The sequence below is a fragment of the Rhyacophila brunnea genome, unplaced genomic scaffold (genome assembly GCF_057557595.1).
Source record: "Rhyacophila brunnea isolate RB1 unplaced genomic scaffold, BYU_Rbru_1.0 scaffold_3, whole genome shotgun sequence".
Taxonomy (NCBI): domain Eukaryota; kingdom Metazoa; phylum Arthropoda; class Insecta; order Trichoptera; family Rhyacophilidae; genus Rhyacophila; species Rhyacophila brunnea.
In genome coordinates, this window is record NW_028232965.1 from 11,422,493 (window position 1) to 11,443,973 (window position 21,481).

General features: G+C 36.8%; 3 protein-coding genes across 3 annotated transcripts; 1 reads left to right on the top strand and 2 right to left on the bottom strand.

Moving 5' to 3' along the window:
• RpL37a (ribosomal protein L37a) lies at positions 1-5,184 on the bottom strand. Its single transcript, XM_085952835.1, has 3 exons — positions 5,159-5,184; positions 4,791-4,926; positions 1-235 (listed from the first exon to the last, which is right to left on the bottom strand). Exons 1-3 carry the CDS (start codon positions 5,159-5,161, stop codon positions 57-59), a joined length of 318 nt encoding a protein of 105 aa, XP_085808961.1. The 5' UTR covers positions 5,162-5,184; the 3' UTR covers positions 1-56.
• Positions 5,185-5,842: 658 nt separating this feature from the next.
• Positions 5,843-6,574, top strand: mRpL20 (mitochondrial ribosomal protein L20). Its single transcript, XM_085952119.1, has one exon. It carries the CDS (start codon positions 5,986-5,988, stop codon positions 6,445-6,447), a length of 462 nt encoding a protein of 153 aa, XP_085808245.1. The 5' UTR covers positions 5,843-5,985; the 3' UTR covers positions 6,448-6,574.
• Positions 6,575-9,296: 2,722 nt separating this feature from the next.
• On the bottom strand, positions 9,297-10,156 carry LOC147067887 (protein PET117 homolog, mitochondrial). Its single transcript, XM_085952630.1, has 2 exons — positions 9,942-10,156; positions 9,297-9,635 (listed from the first exon to the last, which is right to left on the bottom strand). Exons 1-2 carry the CDS (start codon positions 10,031-10,033, stop codon positions 9,485-9,487), a joined length of 243 nt encoding a protein of 80 aa, XP_085808756.1. The 5' UTR covers positions 10,034-10,156; the 3' UTR covers positions 9,297-9,484.
• Between the last annotated feature and the right edge of the window lie 11,325 nt (positions 10,157-21,481).

Here is a 21,481-nt window from a genome sequence, read left to right on the forward strand (position 1 = left end):
TTATGTAGTTAAAAACTTTTTTTAATTTTTTTTTTTATACATTAAAGTAAAACTCTTCACGCTGTCGCAGTAGGCTTGGCTGGTGCTTTATTGGCTTTGGGTGCAGCCACCTTCTTGGGAACTGCGGGCAGGCCAACGCGGAAGCCGTTGCGGAAACGCCTCCTCACGATCTTCAAGTGACGCATGCGGCCGGTGCCGGTGGTCTTCCTGCGCTTGGCTTTCACTGACCAGTTGTCTAAAAACAAAAAAATAAAAGACATTAAACTACTATAATAGAGGGAGTAATATGAACTTTTATGTAACAATGGTTTTGAAACAATGTTGTTTTGTTTGTTCTATAATATTTTTGTAATACTAGATATTGATTCTGGAATGTTATTATTATGGCTGAACTAGTGACTATCTTAAAAGTAGCTTCTTATAGGCTTGAAACATTGACAGCATACTTCAGTGATAAGGCAAATAATTTTCAACTATAGGTGCGACGAAATTTCTGACTCGCTGGCAATCGGAGAGTGAAAGTCGAGTTGTGACCACGTCAATTTGTTTTGTGATGGCGACGGGGGAATTAATTCTTAAATCGTGTAAAGATGACTAAAAAGCGTTACCCATTTACTTGAAAAAGAAAACATGTCAATGAATATATTATTATTACTAATAGAACAATACATATAACATTAAATGGATGCATGGACTTTTCATGGCAAATTATGTTTTGTTCTGCACGCGTCTTTTGCACAATCCTTGGGTCGCGTAGTCACAATCGTTTTAGACCGTGCCCCAGCTAAAGTATAGCCTTAATGGAAGAGCACGCACATGCGGCAAATCCAAAACAGAGAGGGCATTAAACGTGACATGACAGTCACACCACGTCAACATACAAAGACAGACTAGATCGACCTTCGCATCAGCAGTATATTGGACATCTGGCCAGACTGAACATGGATAATAAATCGTTCTTTTCAGAACCTTTATAACTGGTAGGTGCGCTAGAATATTGGATTATGCAATGACAGTTAGCAGAAGTTTGCGAAGACGTGTGTCTCTGATTTACTGCACGTGTCTTAAGAGCACTACCAATTTTACTGCAGTCAAAATTCTAAAATAATTAGCATGCACCGAAAGAATTAATGGTGATAATTCAAATGTGGCCGAATAGTAACGTTTCGATTAATGATGTCATGGGTCCCGGTTTGGCAAATTCACATCGGCATTCATGGCAAGTGACTAACATCGATTTCTGTTTCAACTCTGTGGATGTCAATATGATCCTCCTTTGATCGAACATGGTCATGTGTGTAATGTAAAATTTAAACTCAGTCTGTCAATTCTAATAAATTAATAGGTTGCAATTCAATCAGGTAAATAATTTGGAGCCATGAATTGAAACGAGTGTATTGAGGACTGGGTTGTTCTGTTACATTTGGAGAGTGACATAGATAGTAATCACAAATGTAACAATTAACTCTACGCAGGCTCTCACATCATGTCTCGAAATACGTCAGTGTGACGTCATCGGTTTTCACAAAATACACGTTGCCAAATGGAGCTCCGCAGATTGGTCAAATGCGACTGTTTCGTTTGAAAAAAACATCTGCTGTTGCAATCGACAAGTTGCATGCTTCTTGGACTGAAGTCGCATACAAACACCTACGGATTAGTCATTCCTATACCAGCTTGCCGATCACCGCATTCAAATATCAATACGTTTCGGAGGCTACGCACGACTGTCGCTAGGTAGGTGTGCGCGGTCTTTACAAGCAACACTGCATCGCGATTCTCGGAAGGTTTGATTTATGAATGTGTGGCACACGAGGCGAGTTGAGGTGTGAGAGCCGACTAAGCTGCAGTATTATATTACTAATTAGCAGTGGCGAAGACTCCATACTAGGCGATTATTTAAAGCCTACCTTCTTAAGAAAAGTAATTTTTATTTTCATGTTGACGTATTTATATAATCACAAATAATAATATATTCAATATGCCAATATTACAATAAGACATCTATCGTATAATTGTCATAATTTTACGATCTTTTCCCATATTTCAATAAGTACCATCTATGGCATTTCTCGAAAGTTAAAAAAAAATAGAACACACCGTGTTTCGCTTCACATATTGTATAGGATTATTTTCGCGTGAATCAACGGGTTTTTCAATATGAAGTTTTTTTCTCATTATTTCAAAATGTCTGGCGTCCCGCATACAAATCGAGTGCTTAAAGTCAGACAACGTTATCTACAAGATAGACACTTTTAGATAACGTTATTTTACATTTACGGCTACATGATAGTCAAACAACGTTATGTCAATCTTTTCTAATTTCTTATTAAATCGTCAGTAAAGTTTAACGCTAACTACATAAGTTACCCTTGTTTTCATATTTTTTAAAAACTATCCCTATAAATTTTAACATCATCATAAGCAAGATAAATGTACAATACACAATAAATTATAAAATATTAACATTAGGTTTTAAATAAACATTTCCCTTGTTGAGTTACAAGAATCTAAAATAACGATTTTTGGCTCTCCTGTAAAGTTGCACTTTTGTAGATAGTGTTGTTTGACACTAAGCCCTCGAAATGTACAAGCTGTTTCGTTAGCGCTTACGTCGTGAGAGCTCATTTATTCAAAATAATTAATATAATTTAAAAAATAATTTCTATGGGATTCAATCACATAAATATGTATTGATTGTTGTTAAAAATATAAAATAATATATCTCGTGATTTTTATTTATTTATTAGTTCACTCATTAGACAATTTAGATATCTGATACTGTACCTACCTAAGTCTGTGTTTCAAAATGTCTAGTTTTACGGGTTAAATTATAAATTGTTATGGAACATAATATATATACAATGGATATTTTCATAGATGATAGGTATCTAATATATTTTGAGCGTATGTTACGTTTATAAATGTTTAGGAAAATACATAACTAATTGCTTATTTTTATGAACTAATTATAACAAACCAATTAAGCTTTTGAAATTTCTTCGTTTTAGCGTACCTATTCATCAGTAGTAATATTGGGTTATCTTCTTATTTCTCGCAAATATATCTGACAAGCATGGTTACTCCCACAGCCTACCTCTTTAAAAAAGTCACCCTTCGCCACTGCTAATTAGTACATATGTTAAATTAAAAAGCGCTTTTGGTTTCATCCTCCCCCATTCAAGAAGGCATCTTATTCCTATCAAATAACTCCCAATGAGCAGGCTCTAAAACAGCACCATTCAACCAATAAATATAAAAATATCAAATAAAGATACACTCAGGTTTAGTTGTGGTTTACATTTAATGCAAATTGGTGTAGCGGGCAAGCAGAATTGTGCGGGTGGTAAGTTCGACTAAATAATCAGCAATAATTCGAATGCTGAATTTAACGGTATCCGGTTTAATTGAAAAGTATCCAACTTCGGTATAGGTTTGACATTTACCTATTATGTAGTTTTTAGTAAGACAACTGAAGCCATTCGCTAATTAGTCGATCGGTATGAAGTGGTTTATAGTTAATGAGTTTTAGATGAGTCAAAACTGAAAGAAAGCTTTGTGTGATTTTTTGCATAAAAAAAACAATGTTCTCCAGTGGCATATTCATAATCAAATCTGACCAGGCTTACTTTAGCAGATTACCACAAACATCTAGAATTTCATCGATCAACACTTCCCATTTAATATGTCAATAATTTTGGATCAGAGATGCACCTAGCTTCAGTATATAGTACTGGAAACGATGTAATGTCAAATGAAGGCATATTAAAAATATATCAAATATTTCTGCATTTTGCCTATCAATTATTTTCTTTTCCTGTTTAATACAAGATGTCTGCATATTTATAATGTAGAATCTCAAACGAACAGGTTGACTATACGAACAAACATTGGGTAAAAAAGTAAAGAGGGAAAAAGAGAGTCCTCTCCGCAATTTTGAAAAAAAATCTAATTCCATTAAGCATCCTTGCCTTATACTTATAATTTGGATTTACTGCCGACAGTATGTATAATCGTGGCCACAAGAAAACGCATATGTAAACACATTATCGTGCAAGTTGAAAAATGCATGCATGGATCAAAAAAAATCAGTAGCTTCTGAATTTTCACGCGATAATTGGAAATTGCATACCTGCTGGAAAAATTCGAACTACACCGCGCAAAACATTTTGACATTTACAATTTTTTACAACCAGTCAAATAGCACCATACATTGACGATGCGTTTCACTTACACTTGAAGAATGAACGTGTAAACAGTTATGATCGCGATAGTTTAATTTACACACTATTGGTGCCAGTAAATCCATGCACGTGCACAGGCGCTGTTAGACACACTTCTTATCATACTGCTTCATGATTGTTAAGAGGTCAAACATAAACTAAGATTACACAAATGGGTAATATATACCCCAATCAATTGTGATGTAAGTTTGTTACATTATGGCACTACTGAGTCAATGAGTAATACATCCACAAGTAACATAACACTTCACATGATTCCACTTTTATTGACTGTCTGCATATTATAAATGTACACTTTTTTGAACAAAAATTGGATAGTCCGACTTTAATTGCCTGGATTATTGCGAAGCCATTAATAACAATAACTCATTAAAATCAACTGTATTAACACTAATTGGATCTCATGCATAATCACAACATGAAACGCCATCAGAGTTGTCAAAAGTGACAGCTGATCAGAAATAACTTATGGTCAAAATTACCAGAAATTTATGCATATGAACCCTTACGAAGTCAATATTAACTAGGTTGTCAATTTCTACTTACACGATCGGAGTTTAGCCGCTGGGTAGCCGCACTGGGCGCATTGTGATTTTTGAATGTGGTATGACGATCGTCCACACCGCCGACACAGGGTATGTGTCTTATTTCGGCGTTTACCGAAGCTAGATGTTCCCTTCGTCTGTAAATCAACAAAAAATCATGTAGCTACTTTTAAGGATAACGTCAGATGGAAATACACACGTCGTCTTGTCACATAATTATAGGTTATGACGGAATAAAATATATTCACAAATATCACAAGAATCCCAGAAACAACACAAAATTGCAAAATTTAGAAAAACAAATAGACATCGTTGTTAAATGATTACTACGATAATAGATGATTTAATTTAAGACTTCAAAGACTCTACCATGTTCGAAGATCCGCTTCAGAAAGGACGTTTTTATTGTTTAGTGTTGCTGGGTGAAAAAAATATGCCAAATACGCAGAATATTGCCAAATGTAAAATAATTTAATTTTCCTGTTTTCGCCAATTTAATTTATATTTTAACCAAACTATAAATATTAATCTTAATATATAATTATTAGACACATATTGCTACATTATTATTTGCAAACTATTTTCTTTTAATAGGTAGGTAGATAATTTGAAATGCGTACATAATTATGCTGGCTTTGATCAAAACCCGCCTCGTTCGCCGCGACCGAGTTCCGAGACGCGCGAAAATTGTTGCGTGTGACGAACGCGCACATCTATGTGTCTTGAAAATTTTGTGTCCTGACCTGTGTCCAAGCGATTCACGTTTATTCTATGTACTATAATAAAAAAAATAATTTCAAGACCGCAACTCTGATAACATACCTACCTGGGCACCTAGTACAATAAAATTTGGTTTTAATGCGTGAAACGGACCAAGCCCATTATTTAAAAGTTGACTTGATTCGTCGAACTCAGGGAACTCAGAAATAATTACCTATCTGTCTGTGGTCGCTCTATTTGCAGTTTTATAATAGGTACCTACCTACCTACCTAGAAATTTATTGTATCGACTATTAATATTATAAATGATGTCTATGGAAGATTTTTCGAACAAGTTGGTAACATTTGAAAACATAGATAATCTTGTCTTGAGATGTCAAAATTAATTTCCGAAAAGTGAATTTTTAATGTGACGGCCGACATAACCTATACTATATTATATTAAAAATATTTAACGACCGTAAGACGTAAAAACAATGGTATTTCAAACAATGATGCTCATGGCGCGAGCCAGAGGTCCTGACGAGTTTTGGAGGAAACGCAAAATATTTCGTCTTGCAGCACATTTTATTGGAAAGCGACGTAATTGCTACTCGGTTGCAGTACGATATGTCCACAGAGCTTTGGTATACGCTTCGAAAGCTCGAGTGTTAAAGAAACAGGACATGCAAGATCTTTGGCAAACTCGGATATCTGCGGCATGCGAACAACACAATATTACGTACTTTACGTTAAAAGAGGGCTTAGAGAGATGCAATATTAGTTTGGACAAAAAATCGCTGTCTGACTTAGCGGTTTGGGAATCACGAACTTTTGAATCCTTGGCTGCCCTAGCAAAAGAAAAGACCACGGTGGATGACATTGATTTGATATCCGATCCTTCGCCGATTGGTGAAGATTTAAAACAGAAAATAATGTTACGTGGAAAGATTGATTGAATTGTATAAGAACGCTACCAATTGTAGGATTAATTAATTATGTACTAATTATTGCTTTACTTCATCATGTAATTGTAGCTTAGTATCTCATAAAACATGTCAGTTGTAATAAAATTTTGTAAAGTTGGTTGCTTTTTTTTTTTTTTTTAGAATTATTAATAACCATGTCCTTGCTTTTTCGTACAAGGTGGTTGTTAGTAATTTTGAACAATCACAAACACCCAGGCTTTGAGAAAAACACAAATGTTTTTGTCATGACCGGGAATCGAACCCAGGAACTCTCGGGTGGAAGGCGAGCGCCTTACCCACTGCACCACGAGAGCCGCCGGTTGCTTTTTTATTATAGTGGGTGGTGGCAAATTCTGATTTGATTCAAGTAATAACAAATTGACACACGCGATGGCCAAGTGGCTAACGCATTGGTTTATAATATCATGAGTATATTAGTCTATGATGTCTTGGGTCCCAGGTTCGAATCCTGGGTCTGGCAAATACACATTGTTTTTGGCCCATAATTATGACCATAGGATCGGACATGGTTTAAAAAAAAATACATCACAATATTACTTTCCGTTAGTGGGCTTCGAAGCAAAATAATTACTCAAGAACACTGCACCTCCTGTAAAAATAATCAAATTATGAATTAACATGGTTTTTTAGCATTCTTCTTCTTTCACCCACCCTGTCACCGCCCCCAATGCTGGGCCGCGACAAATGTAAAATTGGAGTTTCACTATAGGTATTTAAAATGAAACATTGATATGAAGATTGTTTACAAGTAATTCACACAACCGATAGCTTACAGTTAAAAAACAAATCATGATTTTATACTCATCTCTGGCTAATAATTAAATGTTAAATAAGCGTTTGTTCTATTCAGTCTATATCATTATATGCAAATAATTATAATATTTTATTTAAGTAGGTTGTAAACAATCGCCAAGTAAGTAGTCTTTGCCACTGGTCGGTAGCTTAGTAGTCAGATCCTTCATCTCTGAATCCTGCTCTATCTTATATTTTTCCAATAACTATGGTTATAAAATTATGGTAAATTATATATTTTGAATTATCCTACATTCTTGTAACTTGTGGATAATGTAGTTATAGTTTTGAATTCAAAATAAATATATAATAATATATACATACTTAAGGCAAACTGGAAAATTTCCCAAGCGAGTCTCAGGCCACCAAGCCATTCCACACTTTATATAGGAAGCGTCTAGGTTCAATACCCCGTAAAACAATTTTTGAAAAATTTTGAGTTAGATATGTATTTAGATGGATGTTTTTGATACCTATATGATGGCCAAAAATTGAACTTTAAAGAATGCCAAAAACCGTCAATACGTATGATCAAAAATTAGGGTAAATTTCAAAATCCGCTAAAATGGTTGGGTGTGGTTTTCAAATATCCCTAAAACGGATAAGCCAATCGCGCTGGGGCGAATCCAGTGGTTAAAGGTTCGAGTCCCGTCGGACTTATTTTTTTCAAAAAAGGTCTTTTCTGGTAGGTATATATCCGAGGTGTTTTTAAATTATGTATATTCAATAAATTTTATGTTGTAAACATAATTTAATAAACCATTTCTTTTATTCAAATGAATAATCCACAAGATTTTGAGAATATAACATTCCATACATAACTTGAAAACACCTCAAATATATACCCACTAGAAACAATTATATTTGAAAAAATACGAAATTCAATGGGATTTGAACCCGTTTAACTATTGTGACCGTGTCGCGCCAATTTGTGCATTAACCAATTATACCAGGTACTCAATAATAACGCAATTTGATAAGCATTTCATGTATAACTAATGTGACCAGACGTCCCGTTTTCAGGTGGCGTGTCCCGGTGTCCTCGAACATAGCTTCGGGACGCCAAAATGTCCCGTTTTCGAAAAGAAAGAAACTTGTGACCAAGATACAGAAATATTTGATGAGTACTCACTTTTTTCTAATTACATAGGTACACCGCAAAAAGTGTTTGAATGGAACACTGGGAATGTTTCAACCAAAAGTCATTGGGTGGAGTTTTTCAAACACTTTCGTGCTAATAATTTGGATCACAAAAATTTTCATATAATTATTGAATATATTTTATGTCTGCCCGGCACTAATGCACCGGTAGAAAGGGTCTTCTCTCTTATGAATAAGTCCTAAACGAGTGAAAAAACACAGTTGAAAGTAGATGTCCTTAAAGTAATGTTAATTATAAAAGTAAATTCGAAAAAATTCTGCTAAGAATTTCATTCGTTTTTGAAATCAACACCAGATATAGGTTCTAAATTTGTTCTTCGGAAAAATATAACATCACATAAATTTTCATGTACCTATTTCATACTGTGTGTACTTTTCATTATTGTAGTTCTATGTGTTATGTATGTTTCAGTGGCTCTTAATTTATAATTTACCCCCAATATTAGCTATTGGCACGCCACTCATTATTGCAAATATTTTGGCACGTAAGCATAAAAAGGTTCGCCATCGCTGGTCTAGACAGCAGTTACCCTCATTTTATAAATCCATGTGATAATCATCTTGAAACTGCAGGGCTGAGATAGGTGCTTGTTCAGAAGTCATTTTTACATTGTGAGTCACTTCAATGGAGCTCACAAACTGGTGCAGCATTGGGGTCTATCATTGTTACCCTGCATTAAGATTATCTGCAATTATTTTATTTTCAAATAGTTTATGTCACACTACAAAAAACCATTGATTTAGGGAGTAGCAAGAAGTTGATGAGTTGTATGTTTTGTTTAGGGGGAGAATGTGGTGAAGAATAAATAATGTGGTAATAGAAATATCTTAACGCTGAAATAAAGTAAACCATGTTTTTATCTGACTTATGACAAGATATATTTATTAATTTTTACATATTGATTGTAAATAAACCTAAGATAACTACATAGAAATAAACTTAAATAAACAGGTACATATTGCTCTGCAATTATTGTTGGTGAATGCAAAAAATCCTATTATTAAATTTTAGAAGAGACCCACTCATTTCTAACACGCAAATAAAATAATTTTGTTAGGCAGGTGTCTGTTCAGCAGTACGCAAGTCTAATTCTTTTTGAAGCTGTTGAGTGAGGTCATTTTGTTGTTGAAGATTATACAAGTTTTCTATTTTGCGTCTCCGCTGTCTCTCGATATCTTGTATAACGCCGTCGTGTAGTTTATCCCTAAAAATAAATGTTATTATTATAATATCAATGGATGTTTTCTTCGTTAATTAAACGTTATATCAGTACCAGAAATAAAAAAATGGTAATTTTATAGCAGTCCATATCGTTTTTGTGATCAAGGTAACCCAAAAATAAGTACCTATGCTGTGTTAGGTTTTGGTTTGGTTTTTGGTCTTCACTTGACCACAATGACGATATCAAATACGGTACCTACTATGAAATTACCAAAAATGATATCTGAAGGATGGGTACATTATAAGAATTAAATTTGATAACAAGATTTGGTAGGTAACTATTTTTTACCTATCAGAGACTTGTTTGTGATGAACATAACCTATAATGCATGTTGTAATTCCACACGAAATACCCAATGTTATTTTCGATGTCAGCGACATTTTTGTAAAGGTGTCAAGTGTTATTTGGACTCCTTTCTTTTTACTTTGTTTCACAATAAATCTTCTATAATAATTAAACAATCACTGTCCGAGCCTGAACCGTCATATTTTTATTTTGACAGTTCTTTGCGCAACAGTGTTGCCATATTTTCAAAGTGGAATTATAGTACCGAGCCTCCAAAATTATAGTATTTCGACAAAAAATATAGTACGCGTTGAATGACGAATACTTTTCTGCATTTTCCAAAAATTTCGCGTAAAGTAATTAACGTCACTTTTTTTTAGACAAAAATTCAACTGTAAGGTGATTAACATCTCGTTTTTTTAGACAAAAAATGAAATGTAAGGTGATTAACGTCTCCTTTTTTTAGACAAATATTCAAATAGAAGGTGATTAACGTCTCGTTTTTTAGACAAAAGTTTAAAAGTTAGGTATTTTAGTTCTCCCGAACAGCTTTAGCGCCATTTTTTATCTATTTTTCCGAATTTTCAAAATTATAGTATTTTGGGCGTACTATACTTGTTTTATATCGTACATAGTACGCGGGCCAAAATTATAGTACAAATACTATGATTTTAGTACGGTTGGCATTACTGGTAGAGAGCCTCCAAATTTATAGTATTTGGGGAAAAAATATAGTACGCGTTGTCATCTATTGAAAATGTATGGCTTTTTTGTTTCTCAGAAAAAAATAACGGAGAATTTGAGAAATTCCAGGACCCTTTTTATGTAGGTACCTCTTCCGAGAAAAAATGCTTACCGAAGAATTCAAGAAATTTCATTTTTAACCAGTCAAGGGATTTTTTTACGGTTTTCGAGCAATTTTTTCCAAGTTCTTGAAATCTTCTTATATCGCGAAATTAAAGTACTTTGCACCAATTTATTAAGCAGAAATATCGTAATATTAGTACCTACTTTTTATATATTTTTTCCGATATTCAAAATTATAGTATTTTGGGCGTACTATACCTGTTTTATATCGTACATAGTACGCGGACCAAAATTATAGTACAAATACTATAATTATAGTACGATTGGCAACACTGTTGCGCAAGACAATTCAAAACAGTGCTGCCACTAAACTTGCCAGATAAAATAATTAAAATTCGAATTCATTTCAATATTTACGAATAATATCGAGGGTATACTGACAGAACGCATTATTTCAGTTTTTGCTGTTTTTCTGTTTTAAATGCCAAAATGTATACAATTTTACGCTCTACGTCCTGGTAAAACGCACAAAGGCATAGGATATAATGGTGAGAGAATAGAAATATTATTAAATCATATTGTTATTTTTTTATTCTGATAGAAAGCATGATAATGACCTAATGCGTTCTGCGTATACAAATTACATAACTTGTAACATGTCGTATATTGTGTTTGCCATAAAGATTAGTCTTTATAATGTAGAAAAATGTTTTTTAACCATAAAAAAATCTACATGGGAGAACGCTTTGAAAAAAAAATGAAAGTCCTTTTTGCGATTATCTCAGAACTTGTTTTAATGAGTTAATGCTTTCTGTCAGTATACCCTCGATATTTAAGTTTGGGTACCAGATATTATTCCCTACATTCAACTGCAGTAGATTATGATGAACGAATAAAAAGTTTAAAAAAGGCCAGCGCATTATAGCCGCTGCAATCATACACGATATGAGGCGTCTAATTCCAAAAAGCGATAAGTCCACATTTGGTGAAAATCGAGAAAAAAATACGCACGTATTCTTTGTATAATTTTACACAAAACGTATTGATCTATAGATTCCAAACCCTACGAAAAAAAAAAATTTAAGTCTCGATTTATTACAAAAAGCGCCAAGTCCGTGTTTCATATTATTTTTTTAAAGGTTGGTTGATTTCTTGCGTGTTTAAGTTTCCCAATAAGGGAATGTTCAATATTGGAAATGGCGTCTCCCATGCTGTAGCATCAGCTGGTAAACTCGTGACAGTGCCATGGAAATATGTGCCTTATGCGGAATAAATTAAAAAGTGAGGTACAAGTAGCGCTACGTCCAATTTTATTTTACCTATATTTATTACATTTAAGAGTTTATCGGCTGAAACAAATGCCATTTGGCTCTAATTTCGACATAGAATACAACGGAAAAAGTAATCTTACATCAAAACAAATAATTGAAGCTTGAAACATAAAAACGTTGTTTCCCGCAAATATCGAATTGTGGACTTGTCACTTTTTGTAATAAGACCCTCATACGGACTCATGCAAAACAATTTGTCATCTATTAGCGCCATCTCTACTGAAAACTAAGCAAACTTGCGCATGCGCAGTGCAAAATGATCTGCCATCCATCTAGGAAAAACTTAAAAATAAAAATTTATAAACCCGACAGTGCAGTGCTGCCAACCGTATAGTAGATAATAATATTAAATATTATTTTAATTACACCAGTTTAACGTACGGTATTAATTCTGTTATGGTAGTACACTGAAAATACTGCAAATTTTCAATAAAAAATAAAATATAAGTAGTTTGGGCAGTATGAATAATAATTATTAACCTAGGTATCATTTTTTTTTAATTCTTTTTACACAGCAGCAACCTAGCTCTTCAATAACTGTGTACATACCGCACATGATCGTTTTATTTAAGCTAGGTACTTACATTATAATTTAAATAAATTGAATAATTTTGTGTTCTCTACACTAATCTTACTAGGCAAGTGACACGAGCAGAAACGCCGACCTTCAGTTAGTGTTTGTGGCAGAGTATGGTTTAACGACATAACTATACAAATCTAGCCTTGTAGTCAATTCTACTTCTCAATAGCCTTGCGACAACCTCACGACACGGTTCAGACAGGATATATAAGTCCCATGGTTCTAAATTATGGAAGAAGCAGAGAAGAAATGGTCGAAAGAGACCTTGAACAGGTAACCAGTAGCGTAATCGTTTAGTAATAGGAAGTAAAATGTATGTTGTTAACCTTTTCTTTGTAAATGTAATAAAATTTTACGTAAAGAATTTCGCCTCCGAAAAATCGAGACTGCTAAAGTGTAATTGGAACGCTGTGACCACAGGCCTCGAATGTCACACCGCGTAAGCTCAGCGCGATGTATTTTTTGAAAATATTTTCCGGGAAATCTCCATTAAACTTAGAAAATAAGTTATGGAAGAGATTGTTTACGTAAAATTTAGCAAGTACATGCTTCAATAACTTTTATAGCAATAATGGAAGTGTATGAAAATTGGAAAAGAAAATTGAATATTTATGAATTTATATATTGTATAATTGTGAATAAAGAATTTTTATACTAATTTTATCAATACAAGATAGAAGCTAACTACCGTTATAAAAATACTGTAAACGCGTATCTATGTTTATAGACGCGTAATTATAATTATAGATTTTGTTAATGCTATAACTTGCTGACTATAATGAATATTGTAAAAATAACAATTGGAAAAGCTTAAGATTCTGGTATAGATGGGTTTCTACCCATAAACAATAATAAATCTTAATCGCTTCCTAAGTAATAAAAGAATCAAATACTGCGACTAAAAATACAAATTGGCGTGTGACCTTGAACTTTAACTGAATTCTGTCCGACTAGAATTTACGGCCCAGCTGTTCTGGCTCGCGAGGTAAAAATAGATTCAAGGTTACATCCATATTACTATATAAAAGTCACTATGCAAGATTAAATAAGTTAGTAACTACTCGTGTATAACATCTTGTTAGGATTAAGCATTTATATATTTAAGTTGAAATGTTAAGTATAATATTATAGTATTTTCTCGTAATAATATTCGTCCGAAAAGTAAATATCGAATGAGAAAGTTTCTGCGGCTCCAAACAGTTTTATTAAAACTTAGTAAAATTCTATTGGCCTAAAAAGGCCAAGAGTGGTGGAAAGGACTAGTACGTGGGTGTCAACCTTTCATTTTGACATTTTAAATTTAAAGACTGCCATTCCCTTATTTAGTACCCGAATACTTATTCCGATACCTCGTTGGAAAGCTAGAAACTTTCCCCTTCGTTTGAACACGAAAAATCATATAAAATCAACTATTTTGCTTACGTCATCCCAACTGCGCATTTAAGGGACATGTTCTAGAGGGTGCTTAAAACACCCCTATTAAGTCTTAATTTTGCGAAAATAAAGTAGAGTAAATTTAACCCGACTAAATTAGAAGATATCTCTATTAGAAAGTTGCCAGGAACGGGAGATATACGTAAATTCATCCCGTGAGAGAAAGATATAGATCTGCTATCCCTTACGGACTGTTTCCTGTTAAACCTCTATCCGAAGGGTATAAAAGGCGACCACTTTTCCCGTAAAATCATTAGTTTCTACACTCTTCACCAGCGATCTTCAACAAAGCAGCAGTCCTACCGCGGATATGAGACATGGTTCTCAGTAGTTTTCGTGAATTTTACATACAGTAAGTCCCCATCGACGGGCAAAAAGTAACGCGAATAACTCGTATCTGCCGGTAGTGACGAGCTCGCGGAGTAATCACTTTTTCATTACGCATCGTACGAGGTGACGTAATCGGGATAAATTACGTGATCGGATTTGTTTTATAAAAACAAATTAATAAATTCAGATTATAATAATAAATTTTACAAATCATTTCGGAATTTTAAAATAAACTTTTGAAACTTTATTAAGTAAACATAATTATAAAAACAAATTTTAGTAAATAAATTTGTAAACATAAAAATAAATTTTAGTAAATAAATTTGTAAACATTAACAAACCTTTTGTAAACAAGTTTGTAAACACAAATAAATATTTGTAAACATACTGTGAACATAAATAAACGTTATAAACAACAATAAAATAAATTTTATTCTTTTATAAACCCGATACTATGTGACCGAAGAATAAATTATAATTTTTCTTACAAAAAAAATATTTCGTGAAATAAAAATATTCAAAGAATATTTACGTATACATTCTCTGAATTAGGTGTGACTTTTTGGGAACTTGTGAAAGATTTCACAGAGATCCTATAGTGAACAAATAAATAGTTTGCTGATACTTTAATGAGATTTAATTACGGGAACAATGACAGTTAACCTTATTGTGTGACCGTGAACTCTAGTACCTGAATAAATTCGGCACCACACCAGCTGAGAGTTTTATTCGGGAATTCAAAAGTTGTGATACTACAAAGGAGATCCACCTCTCCTAGTTCATCACTAGTCTCCTCAGTGACGGCCCGGTAGCATTATTGAGCTAGCCGTGAGCCGGGTCATGTCATTATGGCGCCCAAATGCGTGCGGCATCTTCAGGTTGCGAAAACCTGAACGATCCTACAACTAAGATCTACTAAAAGATTTTAAAAACAATATATTGTGAAGTGTATCAATCAATTGTGGTTACCTGAGAGGTTTTAAGAACCTTATACCGGAGCTACAAGAGCGATCTACCTCAACTTTATAAATGTGAGTACAATGAAATAAAGTGTAACTCGCATTAACGAGGAACCAGTGATGAATACTTTTGAAAAATATAATTTGGAGAAGAATATATACGTAAAGGCGACTATATATAGAATACTTTTCTTGATATACTTGGAAAAAGAAAGAATAAATAAAATAAATACTTTTGGTAATTTATTAGAGTCAGATACCGACATTAAGCAAAAGTATGTCGATGAGACTATCCAAAGGATCTCTCTGACCCTTTTAAACCATAAAGAAAGTATAAAAATAAATTGTGTTACTCACCGTAACAGAAATAATAGAATTAAGAATAAAATGCACAATAAAAATTTCGTGTGAATTTTTAAGCTTTTTTCTAAATTAAAGTTGAGTACCATACAAGTATAGGTACAAGAACCCAGACAAAGAAAAAAATTTTTGAAAAAAATAAATTTATACTACTTTGTACATTAAAATCTCGATAATTATCATAATTACCGTGACGTCATGGGTATAGGTACATGAAGGCCTGTACCTATTACAATATAAGATTTTAAACGGAGAAGATTGGACGCTTGTAACAGGAGTTGCAAGCCTTCAGGGTTATCAGCGACAAGCAGCGCATGCCCTCCAAAAACTTTAAACGTCGATTGCGGACGAACGGGTGGTCGTAGGAAGCTGAAAATTGGCGCAATCGATAGCTGAATTTTTATATGAATTTACGGTCGAAGGTCCGCTTCTTCCAACTCCAGGGGACGGAGGAATTCGAAGAAATTATGCCGAACCCTGTTCCGGGTCCGAGTGTAGAAGAAGAGTTCATATTGGAAGAAGGCTTGCAAAACGCGCAAGTATTCCCCGAAGAAGATTCATTTTTGCAAGTAAGCACGTCGGCTCCCAAACAAAAAATGGCACCACCAGAACCAGCCGTTTGTACCCCGTGCCATGTTAAGCCGGAACTCCATTCCACCTATGAGGGTAGCCCAAAGCAGAGCGTTGAGCTTTTTCTCCGACGCTGCAAAGAATATTGCGAAGCTGTGAAGTACCCAGCTGAGAATTGGACAGAGTTGGCTATACGTCAGCTCAGAGGAGAGGCCAAGACTTGGGCCAAAAATATTGACACATCGGACAGTTGGCGGTCGTTTAGTAACGACCTGAAAGAGCACTTCGAATCGCCTTCAAGACGTCGTGCTCAACGAACGGAGCTCGAACATAAAGAGCAAGGACCTCAAGAGGGAGCTTATGGTTTCCTCCTGAAGAAGATGGAATTAGCCGAGGTACTCCTTCCAGAAATGAAGTCGGAAACCCTGGCTTCAACCTTTTATGACCTACTCACTGTGAGCGATCAGATAAGGGTTAATCAAGAGAAATGGAAGACGATGGACGAGCTGCTTGAAGTAGCTCATACACTTCGTCCATTAAAGTCAGCACTGGCTTCCGTGCCGTCTCCAGCAAATGCCGTCAAGGCGAACAATGAAAAGAGGCCCGCTCAGCAGAGAACTTGGCGCGAAAAGCCGCGCTCAGCACAAGAGCCCGGTACTCGATCTGATGAAGCCCTAGAGGTTACCAATAAAAGGCCTCCACGGCAATCAGACCAGCAAAACGATTCAGAAAGACCTGCGTACCGCCCACGTCCTCGCATTGAAGAGCGAGGCGGTGCCAGACAAAGGCGCTGTCAACATTGTCCTGGCTTCCATGAAAACAAGGATTGCCCAGACAGGCAAGCAGCTCAGCAGACCAGAAAGGAGCCATGAAGACGGCTCGCGGACCGGGTTGATCGTCGATGGCTCCAAGACGACGAACACTGGCGGACCGCCGAAGAGAAGACTCAAGAAGGTGACACGAACGTTCCTCGAACGCCGTTCAGCCGAGTTCTAGCTAGTGACATAGACGCTCTTCTGGCGAATAAGGTTAACTGTGAAAGTGAACTGAAGGACACCCTTCCGGTGAAATCATTTAACCCTAAGGTTCACTGTGAGGTCGAAGCTGGCCCCAGTAACCAAGTTAATCTTTGTACAGGTCCTCTTGTAAAGGATAATAGCGTAAGACCGGAGAAACATCGCAAACGTGATATTAAGAATTCTGCTAGTAAAATAGTAGAAAATTTTAATCCTTTTACCGGCGGCGAAATAGAATATAAAAAGTTTTTAGATAAATTAGAATTAGGGAGTTATGAAATAAATGTTGGCGGCAAGGAAGAAGGTTATGAAGATAAGCCGTTAAAGACAGCTAGCAGTGGATGCGGCGAAGGCGTAAGCAGTGGCGCTCTTGGTGTGCTGAGAACATCGGCAAACGTAAGTAACTGTAGCTTCGTCGATACTGACGACAGGTCTCTTGTAACAAATAATTTAACGAATTATTGTGCTTCCGCTAACCATTTGTGTAAAAATATTAATAGTACTAACTATACTAAAGCCGAAGCTGGCAGTTTACTTGATATTAATAGCGATGTATGTAGTTTAGATAGTCGACCGTCGTTGCAATCGAGCAACAAAACTTTAGGAAGGGACTTACCTTTTAAATTAGCGAACAGACCCCACGAGGCTGACGTTAAGAATATTATTAGGAAAAGTCGAACTAATCGTCGACTACAAAACATTAATACCTTCGGTAAATTAAGGCGAAATAAACTTAATGAAGAAGAGCTCATAGCATTAGATGACTATAATCGTTATCTTAAGCAAAAATCAAGTAAATGTAAGTCCGTTAGTATTAAGAATGTTAAAAATAAATTGTATAGGCTTAATAAGATCAATTTTGATAGTGTTAAGTTTGAACTAAGAAATATGAACTTAATGTATATAGATAAAGCTAGATATAGTGACGAAAGAGTTGTTGTGTATGATCATCGTCTCAAAGGTGGTGATATACTCAATAACGGAGAACAAGAGTTATGGGACTCAGCTACGGCTGCCCATAACCAACAAAGCAAAATTTCTACGGATTTTCTCGGTTCTGTAAATATTTTAGATCCTAGGGACAGGTGTAGTCGGGGACAGAATTTTGCGGCGTGTCAAAAGACACTACCATCTGTAACGACTGCAGACCGTCCAAATAGCGTAGTCAGAAGTACGTGGACAATTGTAGGTAGTACGTTGGATGCGCCGGGTGAAGAGAAATTGCCAACTACTGCAATTGCACGTAATAAAAATAGTTTACCTCATAAAGATTTAAATATTAAACTTGATAAAAATGTTAATGATAAGAGTGCTTTAAATGCTAGTGATAAGTTTGAAATATTTAATAGTGATAAGTGTAATATATTTGAAATTAATAGCGGGTCGAACGCCGCCGTGTTGAATGGTATGCCCTCTGCGGGAGTATACAGTGCATGGGGTAGGGGCGCACCGAAATTGATCGGAGGTCACCTCCTCACACTGCCCTTCCGTATCTTCGGAATAGAAACAGACTATGAGGCTGTCATCGATACAGGTGCGACGCACTCCTTGGTGCGTAGTGACCTACTTCGCCCTCCAATTGAGCCGTGCGGGAGGCCTCTGACTTTGACCACGGCCGGGGGTGGATCACTGTGCACTGAAGGCGTCGTCAATGTGAAGGGTTTTCTTCGAGACACACCGATAGAAATACCGGCTTATGTTTCGAAAGACCTTCATATAGACCTATTAATAGGTCTGGATTGGCTAGAAAAGCAAGAAGCAGTCGTCGATATGAAGCGTCGCTGTTTACATTACGGCGACGGCATAAGGCAGACATTGTACTGTAAAACAACGCGGGAACCACTGCCATGTGGTCCTGTAAAATTAGCAGAGCTTGCGCCCGGAATTCCAGAATCGGCACGGATCGCGTTGACTGAAGTCATGGAAGACTTTAGAGACCGTTTTGCTGAAACTGGACCTCCGTGCCGCACAACTGAGTTTCGCATCTTCTTGAATAAGGAGACTCCATTCCGTCTGGGCCCTCATCGCCAGTCGGAACAGAAACGAAGACAGATTCAGGAAGATGTCGAACAAATGATGGTCGATGGAATAATCGAGCCGAGTTCGAGTCCCTACTCCTCACCCATCGTTTTGGTGCCGAAGAAAGATGGGACCTCGAGGTTCTGCGTCGATTATCGAAAGCTTAATACTTTGACAGTAGATGAAGCAACTACCTTACCTCTGATCTTGGAAACATTGAAAGATCTGGGAACGGCAAAAATCTTTAGTTCATTGGACCTTAAAAATGGATACTGGCAGGTGAAATTACACCCTAGCACTAAACCCTTAACTGCGTTTACGACTGCTGATGGTGGCTGTTACCAGTTTCGCGTGTTGCCGTTCGGTTTGAAGGGCGCGGTGGGGTCGTTTCAAAGACTCATGTCTCAAGAGGTTCTCATTGGACTCGTCAACAAGATTTGCCTCGTCTACCTCGATGATATTATCATTTATAGCGATACATGGGAAGAACACGCGCAGCACTTGCGAATCGTGTTTGAGAGGCTGCAGTATCATGAACTTCGCGTCGCGCCAAAAAAATGCCAGATAGGGAGACAAGAAGTAGACTATCTGGGACATCATATTACGGCCACGGGAAATGAACCGCAGACTCATCATCTAGCAGAAGTAGAAGCTGCGGCGGTGCCAAAGACTCGAAGGGAGGTGCGTGCCTTCCTCGGCCTTTGCAATTGGCTGAGGGAGTATGTAACTCGTTTCGCTGAGATGGCGGCGCCATTGACGAGATTACTCCGAACCACTGTACGATTTCAGTGGAACGATGAAGCTGAGGACGCCTTTCGTAAAATAAAGCGTGCCCTATCACAGCCTTTGAGATTAGCCCGACCCGACTTTACTAGATCCTTTTGCCTTCAAACGGATGCTAGCGGACATGGCATTGCGGCCGTTTTATTCCAGCCAAAGGAAGACGGTGGTCGTGATGTCGTTTCCTTTGCGAGCAAGCGCGTTAATGAGGTGGAAGCTCGTTATCATATTAATGAATTAGAAACAATGGCTGCCGTCTGGGGAATCACTAAGTATCGTGGTTACCTGGAGGACAGAAAGTTTAAATTAATAACTGACAACCAAGCCTTAACGTGGTTAAATACTGCGAAGAATCAGAAGGGGAAGTTGGCCAGATGGGCAATGCTGTTATCGGAGTTCGATTTCGAGACAGAACATTGCCCGGGAAAGGAGAATCACCTCGCTGATCATCTGTCAAGATTCCCCCAGAACCCTGCGGGTGCAACTTTAAGCCCAGAAGTAGAGTGTGCTCGTATGGCAGCTCCGACGAGACGACCGGAAGTAGCAGTACTGTTACTAGAGGCAGTAAACATTCGGGAAGAAATAATTACAAAGCAAAGGACGGATCCACAGTTTATTGAACTGAGGGCGTCTCTCGATTCTCCCGCTCATGTGAGGAGAAGGCCTACCGGACTGACTGTACGCGACGGGATTTTAGTACACGTTGACAGCGAATTAAACCCTCGATTAGTAGTACCGGAAAATTTAAGAAGAACAGTAATAGAAATATATCACGATCAGTGTGGACATCCGGGTGCCACTGAAACTGACCGATCGATAAGAGAATGGTATTTTTGGAATAAGCGACGATGCGATGTCCAGAAATATGTGCGTGCCTGTAAGATCTGCGCGACACGCAAGCGAGGAGCGTTGCAGCCTCCTGCCCCGCAGACCTCGCATATCGAGGCTGTGAGACCTTGGGAGATACTCACGCTAGATCTAATGGGTCCGTATCCCGTTACGAAGAAGCGTAACAAATACGTACTTGTCATGTCCGATATGTTCTCGCGATGGGTGGAAGCATTTGCCATGCGTTCTGCAATGGTTACCGCGATTTTACCGCTTGTGGAAGAACAGATCCTCAAAAGGTACGGTTACCCTCGAGCAATCCTTACGGATAACGGTACGCAATTCGATCATCCGAAATGGCTAGCAGCGATGGAATCGTGGGGGATTAAACACTGGACGACGGGTATTTATCACCCTCGAGCAAATCCTACCGAACGCCGGAATCAGGAGATCAAGAAAGGACTCCGTGTTCGTCTGGAGAGCGATTCTCACGACGAATGGGACATACACTTGAACGACATTATGTACG

Excerpts from the sequence above, each read along its gene's own strand:
- mRpL20 (XM_085952119.1), top strand. The coding sequence starts at position 5,986 with ATGGTATTTCAAACAATGATGCTCATGGCGCGAGCCAGAGGTCCTGAC.
- LOC147067887 (XM_085952630.1), bottom strand. The coding sequence starts at position 10,033 with ATGTCGCTGACATCGAAAATAACATTGGGTATTTCGTGTGGAATTACA. Across the intron at positions 9,636-9,941 it reads CACAAACAAGTCTCTGATAG|GGATAAACTACACGACGGCG; the intron begins GTAAAAAATAGT and ends ATTTATTTTTAG.
- RpL37a (XM_085952835.1), bottom strand. Across the intron at positions 236-4,790 it reads AGCGGCTAAACTCCGATCGT|ACAACTGGTCAGTGAAAGCC; the intron begins GTAAGTAGAAAT and ends TTTTGTTTTTAG.